The 11,430-nt window shown below is 32.7% G+C and overlaps 1 protein-coding gene across 2 annotated transcripts in view; it reads right to left on the bottom strand.

The window, feature by feature from the left end:
- Positions 1-3,191: 3,191 nt before the first annotated feature.
- LOC110027505 (UDP-N-acetylglucosamine 1-carboxyvinyltransferase 2-like) overlaps positions 3,192-11,430 on the bottom strand; it is a 17,227-nt gene continuing 8,988 nt past the window's right edge. The window contains exons 5-7 of one of the 2 annotated variants that reach the window (XM_020728971.1): positions 9,310-9,388; positions 9,012-9,201; positions 3,192-3,270 (exon numbers count right to left, since the gene is read on the bottom strand). In XM_020728971.1, the coding sequence (XP_020584630.1) occupies positions 3,265-3,270; positions 9,012-9,201; positions 9,310-9,388 (275 nt within the window). In that variant the 3' untranslated portion in view covers positions 3,192-3,264. Of the gene's footprint in view, positions 3,271-8,768; positions 9,202-9,309; positions 9,389-11,430 lie in introns of those variants that run through there. The other variant, XM_020728970.1, reaches the window with a different exon arrangement.

Below are 11,430 nucleotides of genomic sequence, written 5' to 3' on the forward strand. Positions count from 1 at the left end.
CAATAGTGTGTTTGCATTTGCCAAACAAATTTTCAAATTGCTTTTGATGTGCATAAACGGCTTCATTTGGAGTGATTTGAGCTTCAATATGATGGATGATGTTGGGGTAAGAACAAACTATCTCTCGCATTGATGAAGATTAAGAAAGGCCCGAGACATAACTCTCCGAGGAAAATGCCCATCAATAACTTTGGATGCACTCCTGAAATTTGATTAGTTTCCATAGAGAATTTTTTAAAATATTTTTTAAGTGACTCTCTTTCATTTTGATAAATTCCAAAATAAATGAGAAGTGTATTTGATAATTCTTTGATTTGCTATATATTTCTCCACAAAAAGTCTGACAAGTTCATCAAAACTATGAATAGTTCCTCTTAAGAGTGAACTGAACCAAGTACATACATGACCTTTAAGGGTGGCAGAAAAGACTTCTTAGAGAAGTACATTAGTGGCTCGTTGTATATGCATGATTGTTATACAATAATCAATATGTTCACACGAGTCGGAGATCTCATCATAAAAGTCAATGTTTATAAGCTTAAATATTGTTGGATTGAAGTGTTGGAGGACCATATCGGCCAAAAGCAAAAACTCCTTAGAACTACGAAGAGTAAGAGAATGAACTATATTTGTTAAAAAAATTTCTTCTTGAACCATACAGGATGATGTATATTGTTGGGAGACAAATAAGAGGCTTGATGTTCTAGACTCCGAGACCATGCCCTGGAATGATAGATATTAGAAAAGAGGCTAGTGTGTAGCGGTTCTTAGTCATTAAAGAAGTGTAGATTTATATTGACGGGACTTCATTTCTCATAGACACTGTCAAACTATTGCTTATCTGAAGATTCATGACAATAGAGTGATAATATCTCAATGATTTACAAATATCCAACCCACATACAAATAATATAGTAATAATAGAGAAGGCTTTAGAACATTTTACGTGAAAAAAACCTAGAAACAGAAAAAAAAAAAATCTTGGGCCTAGCTCAGTTAAAGTAAATCATCATAAGTGCATAACTACGAAGATGCATCATTATTCCATAATTAATGAATAATGATTACAGAGCTACACCAAGCACAATTCTTTTTTCCTGCACAATGTATAAAAAAATTCATGAGTTAGCGAAAATTCATCATATTCTAAGTGCGTTGGTCCCTACAAAATATACGAAAAACTTCATGAGTCTGACAAATGTCATCATATTATGAGTACATTGGTTATAAGTAGTTGTCGCCGAAAGTTATCACTAGATATGTAAAGTGATGTGACGATTAACGGTGGTTGACGACTGCAGAGCCAGGAAGTTATTGACGATTCTTTAGTCCAGAACAACACTAGAATTTGACTCCTCATTTCCATCCAGGTGAATAAAATTAGAGGAATTCAACCATAATGAGTGAAGAAAATTAGAGGAAGATGGAGAAAGCGCACTCCTTACTCCTTATTTATAGGAATCTCGGGCACATAATTCAAAGGGAGCTCAATTATTGTATCATTCAGTAATTATAAATACTACTCACTTTTTATATTAAATTATATTGTTCTTATCACTGTGTAACTTCCAAAAAGTAATATAATCGTCAAACTAAATATGTACACATAAAATGTGTTAGCACGAATCTCGAAGTAATCTACAACCTAAATAAAATGATGTGGCGAAGGTGAGTCTAACAAAAAAAGACCCAGCAGCTCAGAAAACTGATCAACTTACACTAGTCAGTGATTTTCATAAATAAAAGATTACACAATTCCCTCATTTTAATGTTAAATAGTGCACTCATCTTTCGCTCTCTCTCTCTCTTCCTTCTGTCCTACACTCTATTCTTTTGGTATAATTCACAAGACAATGTGAGATTCAACATATATATATATATGTGTGTGTGTGTGTGTGTGTGTGTGTGTGTGTGTGTGTGTGTGTGTGTGTGTGTGTGTGTGTGTGTGTGTGTGTGTGTGTGTGTGTGTGTGTGTGTGTGTGTGTGTGTGTGTGTGTGTGTGTGTGTGTGTGTGTGTGTGTGTGTGTGTGTGTGTGTGTGTGTGTGTGTGTTGTGTGTGTGTGTGTCGAATCATGATTTATCTGTGAATCTCATCCCAAGGAATAGAGTGTGCGTCCAGAGAGAGAGAGAGAGAGAGAGAGAGAGAGAGAGAGAAGAATAGTAATTAACGGTGATATGTCATGTCTTATTCATGAAATAATTTTCTTGTTTATAGGGTATAGTACAAAATAGCGATGTTCAATTTTTGCATATACTTTAATGTGGGATGTGATTAGTATTATAGGTATTTTACATGTATGAGTCTATCGCTCGAGGAATATCTAGCTCATTTTGCTGAGCTTGTATGACTTCGGCTCGGCAGAGCCAGTTCAATTTGTTGGAATTAGTTGGCGTTATCGGTCGACTGAGCTCGACTGGCGTCAAGACGACATGATTAGTTCGGTCGACTGATTTAGTCACTTGTCGATTCTTGAAAATAGATGGGGTGGGTTCTGGACACCTCTGGTATGATTGGACATTCTGAGTGGCTACATCTTCCCTCTTGTCAGCTTCTTCATGTCGCTCGGCTTGGATGTCTGTCTTATTTCTGAACGAAGATCGTCCTTGTGACTCAGTCGATTTTGGCCTTGCCTGCTCTAGCTTGGACAGCTGCATCCAATCGGATAAGTGAGCCGCTTCATCTTCTGTTGGTTGGCCCACTTTTATAAAACTCTCATTTTCTAAATCTTCAGATATTTCAAGGATCATTGCTATTATATTTTTGATGCATGTATATATATAGATATAAAGAGGATGAATTGAGTTTTCTTTTGGATTTGTTAGAAGCGCGTTGTATGAGGGTAGAGCAAATCAGACAATTGGTTTTTATCATAAAAGGGGAGGGACAAAAGCTTGGGAGCTCGTCAACTATAACTAAGAAAGACCAAACGCCAACCAAAAAAGCAAGCAAGCTGACGCGGTTGGAGGATTTGGAGAGCTTATCAGACCTAATCTGATGTCATACAATGATTACCTACAAGAATGATCAAAATGCTTACGTACGAATTCCGTAGTTTGAAAAAGATGAAATGACAGTTCCATATATAATAACGAAGATAGGAAAGAATATTTTGTTTCCTATGATTTTAATTTATTTTTTTATTAAATTATTAAATGAATATTAATTTGCAGCCAAATATCAAGGTGGCATCCTGCTGGCAGCACCCCCATTTGCTCCCGTTTGTCTCTATTTCACCTCGTTGCAGCTCCAATTCGCTCCAAGTGTTATACCTGGAAGATAAACATGAAAATAATCTTTCTTAAAGTGCAATTTCATTCAAAAACATATGATAAATGTAAAGATAATAAACATAAAAAAAAACACATCAATGTTTAAATTAAAAATAGTTTGAATTAAATTCAAGATCATCAAATAATCAGTTTTGGTATTTTGATATTCAACTTAAAAGTCGCATAGGAAGAGTCCAACAAGCTAAAAAAAAGTAGTTCGATTTGAATTAAAGTAAGCTCAAGTAAAAAATTTGAAGTATTATCATAAACTTTGAAATACTTAATTATTTCTTAACCTTATATGTTTATATCATCAAATTGAGCACTTCAATGAGAAGAATTTAAAGAGCCTGTGATCGCTTAATTTTGACATCAAGAAAGCACTTAATTGTTTAATAAATGATCTTGAATTTGAGAAATCAACATAAGTTATTTGATGGATTGATTGAGTGTTTTAGATCTGGCTAAATTTAATAAAAGGCCGCAATTAAAAGCTTTAAAAAGAGCTCCATTCTTCACGTTGTTTAAATTAAAGGTCACTCTAAAAATATGATGGTCGAATGATATTAGTCCAACGTAAATTTGAATTTGAGGAGATCTTGAAGAACTTAAAAACTGTAGAGCTTGATGTGGAGGTTAATACAAATGAACACGGCCAACCATTAAACTAGTTCAAATGTTATTGCTAGATAATCATCTTCAAATCACAGTCACTCGGCCACAATAGTCTATTCATCGTCTTCTAACCCACATAATTCATTATTGTTCGGCCATCATATGATAAATGTATAATTATCATCGCCCACCCGTCATTATACAACCATTGTCTTTATCCCAACACCACTTCCAGCTTCACTGTATTTATAATCAACATGATTTTAGCACTTTATTTTTTTAATCACGTCTTCTCTAATTGAATAAAAAAGCTTTGTAATTTTACTTGCATAATGGAATATTTAATCTAAGTTAGTTCCCATATTTTTTTCTATTCCCAAATCATTTACATAAAATTTTGAAGTTTTTATCTGCATGTGTGTGTGCAAGATATTCATGTAAAAATATAATGTAAATCCCACTTTATTATCTTGAATTTTCTTACTTGTAATTTTTTGTTGCTATAAATGAAAAACATCGCTAATACTTTAAAATGACTTTGTCATGACCGATAACTAATTTTTCAATCAATAATACCAACAAATGAGCTTAACTTTAGAGATCAGCTTTGCAAAATGGAAGGGCAACAAACTCAAATTTTTGAGTTGTTATAGAAATTACCAACAAATGATATCATCATTCCATCATGCCATGATAAATTCGCCTACAACAGAATAAATATCATGCTGAGATTGATAAATTTGATGGCATCCATGCAGACCTCTCTCATTGCCATACTAGAGCTCCTTTACGATAGCCTCACCAATATCTTCTTGATACTACTAGTTCAATCAACCATTATCGTGTTCCCCAATCAACCTATAAATCTCTTATAATATTAGTGAATTCAACATAACATTATTAACTAAAGTTCAATATATATTTTCAGAGATTTTTTTTAGAGAGATAAAAATAAACAACCCCTCGACACAACTTTCATAAGATGCTATTTTCTAAAATCATAGTTTAGTGGGGTTTAAGTCGCCTCCTATACATCAGTATAATGGGTTACATTACTATCATGCATATTCAAAAGGCCCATGATGTGCTCTTTTATTAGGTCTTACCTACTACGCTCAAGGACGATCAAGCTCCATCTCTATTTTATTCTCCCCATTAAGACTATCAATTCCTTCATCTATCTTTATAAATTTTTTTGTTGAATAGTTCATTAGTAATTGAATAATCATCAAAAACTCATTGCATTTTACTATAATTCTTAAATAGTATTTTCAAATTATTCTTTTAAAGCATGTGAAATCACACAAGCATTTCTTGAGCTATTTAAAAGAATTTTTATAACTCATTGCATTTTTCTTAGAGGACTTTGTTATAGCACTTCCATTCTTCATTAACCTGAGGGAATTCGCTCTTTTGTTTAGTTAATAAAATAGAAGCACAACTTAACGCATATAAGGTCACTAATGCACATAAAAAGTAGTTTGAACAATCATAAGAGTACTTTTAATTGTGTTGCACAAACATTATCATGAAGAAAATAATGATAGTCAAAAGATGAAAGATGCTAATTTCACCAAAATTAGTACGAGTCATCTAACCATATCCCATTAAATATATCTAAGGCAAATACTTTAATGAAGATTTAAAATTCTAAACACGTGAAGCTGGTTAGATTATTAAAAATTTAAAATGATGAAGATCAATTCCAATAATTAAATTTCATAGTTTAAAATGATATTTAAAAGAATGATGTATTTATTTGAAACAAGTGATTAAGCATTTGATACGTCAAGACCATCTGATTCATTATTTATACGGGCAATTCAAAATTAAATTAATAGTTTTAAAATAAAAAAAATATCATCAAATTCATGTTAAAAAAATTATCTGGAGTATTAATAATATTATTAAAAATAACATCACAACTTATATCTCCTATAAAAAATTATCTAGAGTATGAGAATTAAATTATTCTTGATAATTTTGACCTTGATGGAATACATTATCCACATCAAGTTTCCCTAATCATCTGAACTAAAATTGTCACTATCAATGCTATATAAAAAAAAAAAAATTAATTGGCATAGGTAGTTTAGTGGATATTATATCCCCAATTATCTTCATTAACTCTAAATTAATTCAAGCTAATTAAGCTGCAATTTTATCTTTATAGCATTCAGGACTTTGGAGGACATAATACAAAAGTTCTTGGCATCAAACTCTTTCACTTGCTTTGGAAGAATTCAATCCAATCATTCTAGTACACAACATTTCAATATAAATGTAATATTTAATTAATAAATATTATCTAGTTTTATGGCTATTGCATCCATTCCTCCCTCAAAAATCATAATTTTTTACATTAAAAGGCATCAGAGAAGGAAAAATCAATTGTTTGCTTACTCATGCTACTTCCAATAAACTCAACATGAAGATAACAACACTGAAGTAGCTTTAAAAAAATTGAGCTCCACATTTAATCTCTATCTTTCCAAGTCATAGTCTCTATCTCATAATGTAACTAAAAATTTATTCTTTTAAAGCTATTATGTATTCAACCAATCAAAATTTTCTTTTGAAAATAATGTTACATTTTATCTTCTTAACTAAAAAGATCTAAAGAGCGCAAGAGATAGATAAGTCTTCGCTATAGATCTTTGGAAAACATGGAAAGCTACTAGTCAACACCAAACATCAATGGAAAGCTAATAGTCAACGTCTTATCATAGTAACCAAAAATTTTATAAATTCTATTGTAGTCTTCGAACCCTAAAACTGTCACCTCAACGCTAATAAGCGATCTTCTTCGCCTTGCAATTTGTTTTGGTATTCAATAATATAAACTCTTCCATGACTACAATACATCTTAAGTAATTAATAGTCAATAGAAGAAAAGCCAACAACATCAAATGTTTGATCTGAGTGAAGTACGCCTGAACCAAGCATTTGAGATACAGTAAAAAAAATTGTAAACATTAATTACGAAAAAAATAATCTCTAAATGTTATATGCTTACAATTGAATTGAGGATAGCAATAAGAGAAATCTAAAGAGCTTAAAATCACTTAGTTTTAAGATTATTAAAGTACATCAATATTTAAAAAATAGTACATGATGAAACAATCAATGTGATTTATTTTATTTATCCGATTGTTTCGATATCTTAACTAGATTTATCAAATAATCACTCTTAGAAGTTATAAATAGAGCTTCATTCTCCACCTAAGGAGACTAGAAATGAGTTTAAACTTATCTTAGAGATTTGAAGAATTCTAAAGCTATTCCTTCTAACACTAACGATCAACCATCATTATTCAACTATTGTCGTCCGACTGTCATTGTCTCATTGTCACCATCTAATCACAGCCACATCTCCACCATATTCCATTGACCATTATTCAACCTCCACTCGACTGTCATTTTTCGATCTTTAGTATTCATCTCTCATTGTCCACTTATCATCTCCAAGATTGATATCATCCTATAGTAGTCATTATTCCTCAATTACTTCAGATTCTATTATATCTATAGAAGATCAAATTTAAGTTACTCTTATTTTGTTAAATAAAAAGAAATTATATTATTAAAATTTAATTCACCAAAATATTACAGCAAAGAATAAATGTGTTAAAAAAATAACATGAAATAGCAAAAGGTAATTAAAACCACAAGTGCCCAATAACAGAAAATAAAGAGCAGGAAGAAAAACATCTCACGTGATTTTGCCTAAAAACTAACCCTAGGGCCAACGTCTACGCCTACCTAACCCCCCAGTTAGGAACCCACAATTTAGAATAAAAGGACTTCAATGGGGCAGAAGTCCTACACCGATACATTTTCCTTTCAGATGAGTGTAAACTTACGTACTCTCCTACATCATGTGACTAGCTTCTTTAATTACGCACACTCAGATTTCAAGCGAGCGTAACCCAAACTATTTTAATCAAAAGAAAATTTCTTATAACCAAAGTTCTTCCAAATTTTGGAGGTAATCAGAAAAGATCACCATCTATAAAGCTTACAATACCTCTACATAAATGATATGCACAATGAAAATTTACCAACAAAATACAAGTTCCTTATATGTATGTATATATTTTTGCTTATATTAATATTGCATACAACGTTATTTTCCAAACAAAAGTGATTTTATAGATGTCACAAGTCTATCACCCTCACAACACATACAATGATTTTATAAATTGATAAGCTCACAATAATATCCAATTTATATGAAATCAAATATAAAGAACTGGTCTGAATTGCATATGAATTGTTATAAGAGGAATATCTCTTCTAGCCTTAATAAGCCATGCCTTGGAGGCTTCCACAACCAACTCTATAAAACTTATAGGGTATACGTTTTAGAGGCTTCATTTGAATTCTCTTGATGGTAAGATGATTTCAACACTAACTGTATATATACATATATATAACATCTGGGGCTACTGGTACTTTTTTTTTCTTTAGTTCCTTATTTTGTGTGCTTCAGTCTCAATCCTAGAACATCAAATGCAAGCTACCCATCTATAGAGGGACTCAGGCTGTAATAATTTTTAGGGATCATTATCTACAAATCACCCAAAATATTGATATTTACAAATTAACCGACAGGTGATTTTTTTGAACTACCGAACATATATATTTATACGTGCTACGATCAAACTATTGAGAATTTAAGAAATAAAAAATGTGTTGAGGTTTTACCATGAATTTTGATATTTGAGTGAGAATTTGAAAAATGGATGAAAGAGGCCCGTTGATTTGTAAATAGAAAGTTATAACAATAGAATCAAATACAAGAGACTGAATAAATAATGCATTATTTACTAGTAAATTACCACATTCACTTGGTAAGAACACTATAATTTAGATAAGCCCACCAAGTACTCCTCCTTACGGTAAAACGCAATACACGAAAATAGAGATAATAATACTACTTCCACTAAAAAATCACATGTAAATCAGACAGTCATAAATGCAATGAAAAATTATCAAAGAATAGAGTTACAGAATTGGTTTTTTTCTGTAACTCAAAATGAGACTTTCTGTGAGTTTCTCTGAAACAAAACTTTGCATAATAAAATGGCAACTTATGTGAAAACTACAGATGGATGATTGCTTACTGCTGCCTCACTCTCTCTTCTGATGTCTGCTCCCAGTGACAAAAGCTTTTCCTCAAATCTTTCATAACCACGATCAATTTGAGCAATATTTTCAACTTCAGTAATTCCAGAAGCTGCCATTCCAGCCAAAACCAGTGCAGCTCCGCCTCTCAAATCAGCTGCTCGAACCCGGCCACCAGAAAGCGCAATTCTGAGTAATGTGTGGAGAAAATGAGAATGCATTGGAAACGGAAGTAGAAAATTGCAGAGTTGTTATTGAAGATGAAATATATAAATTCTAAATTACACCCAAAGGTACCTTTCAGGTTTTGTTCCTCCAATAAAAGCCGAATTGCCACTGAGCTTTATTTCTGCGCCGAGTTTCTTCAGCTCTTTGACTGAGAACATCAGAATGCAAATTTAACAGTTTTAAGTTGTTAAGTTTTCGATAAACGTGTCATTAAAAAAAAACAGGAAAAAATATATGGTGGCTGGATTACTTGTCCTTTGTTCATAATATTATTTCCAAGATATAGTTTGTTGAAATGAACATGCGCAAGATGTAATATGAAGGCATCATGAGGATCGAGAATAAAAATGTGCAACGAAATAAAACATAAAAGAGAGAACAAACACCATGTAAATCACCAAGATTTAAGTCACAAAGTATATGCTCATAAATTAGAAAAAAGAATTTGATCCACCAAAACAAAGAAGTTTTAATTGTGATGCACAATATAAGAGCACTTACCATCCATTTCTCAATTTTCAAGTACACCAAAACACAAAGGAATAAACTTCAAGTATCTTGCACCTAGAGATTATTATTTGCTCTTTTTACATAATACTATTTCAAACATATAGATTTCTTAAAATGAAGAGGCCATGAGAAATGAGACGAAAGCATCATGAGGATTGAACATAATCGCTACAAAATAAAACATGAAAGGGAGAAAACACACACCGTGTAAAACACCAAGATTTAAGTCACAAAACCTATGCCAACAAGAGGAAAAAGAATTTAATCCACTCAACGAAGAAGCTCTAATTGTGATGCACAAAAATAAGAGCACGCATCATCCATGTCTCAATTCTCAAGTACACTAGCACATAAAAAGAAAAAACTTCAAGAAGCTTACACCTAGAGATTACTTCACTCTTAGGAAACTTCTCCTTGCAGGCACCACAAAGCCATTACTTCCTCTAATAAATCCAAAATCCAAAATCCAAGAGCATGCAAGAGAGATTTATATTGCCTGTTATCAAAACACAGACCAAATTGGGGGTGTGATATTAAAAGAAAATCAGCACGCACGGTAGAAATAATAGGATCTCCCATAAGGGATTGTCAATTAACAATTATTCCAACTGACTCAATATTGCAAAAAAATTAGATCCCCATTTTTCTCATCTTCAAGCTAAAACTCCCAAGCACTAAAGAGCACAGTATTGCAAGATCACATCAAGCTAAGATGCATCTAAAGTGAATAACCAGAGACCTCTGTGGCAAAAATGTTACATCTGAAGAGATAACCCTAAATTTAACAAGCATCTGCCGCTAAATTTTCATACACCTATATTAGTCATGTCCTCACTCCGAATGCTATAATGATTTAACCTGGCATTACAATAGACTATGCAAAGGAAACATGATCCATCTGATCATCAAAAGTCTTTCCATTATCTCATGTAGGTATTTGCTATGAATTTTTTACTACATCCTCAAAGCTAACTTTCCTCAGCTTCTGCGAAATGTTATCAACAATTAAGTTTCTCAAAAATGAACATCGTTTGCAAACAACTACAAGAAAGAATTGTTCAAAACCTAATATGTACATTCATAATCTGAGCTTAAATAGGTAATTACAACATTTTACAAATAACCCCATAGATTTCTCCAATTCTCAACACTCCCCCTCAAGGTGGGCAAAAAATATCCACTAAGCCCATCTTATCACATAACCTAGACAAATATAATGAACTAAGTACTTCAGTGAGGCAGCCAACCACTTGCTCTCTAGTGACTACAATTCAGCTCCAGTAGCCCATTACTCAACTTTTTCCTGATGAAGAATCCATCACTCTCCACATGGTTGGTTCTATCATGTTGCACTGAGTTGTTGGCAATGTTGATTACCGACTTGTTGTCGTATCACAACTCCATTTGATGTCATGTGTATCCAGGACGTCGATATTACTTAAGGAGGGCATCCATGTCGTTAACGATTCAAATACGGGCTAAAAATACACAAATTATCATTTTGGATCGTTTGCTAGTGGTCTAAACGACCTCGAACGACGAAACAGACCACGCGAGTGAGTCCGAAATGTTGATTCCGCTTAGGACAGACGCTTGTTGGACCACGGTTTCGCGTGCGGGCTAAAAATACGTGAATTTTTATTTTCGTCCCGATTGCTAAAATAAGTGGTCCGAACGACC

The sequence above is a fragment of the Phalaenopsis equestris genome, unplaced genomic scaffold, assembly GCF_001263595.1.
Source record: "Phalaenopsis equestris unplaced genomic scaffold, ASM126359v1 Scaffold000428, whole genome shotgun sequence".
Lineage (NCBI taxonomy): Eukaryota > Viridiplantae > Streptophyta > Magnoliopsida > Asparagales > Orchidaceae > Phalaenopsis > Phalaenopsis equestris.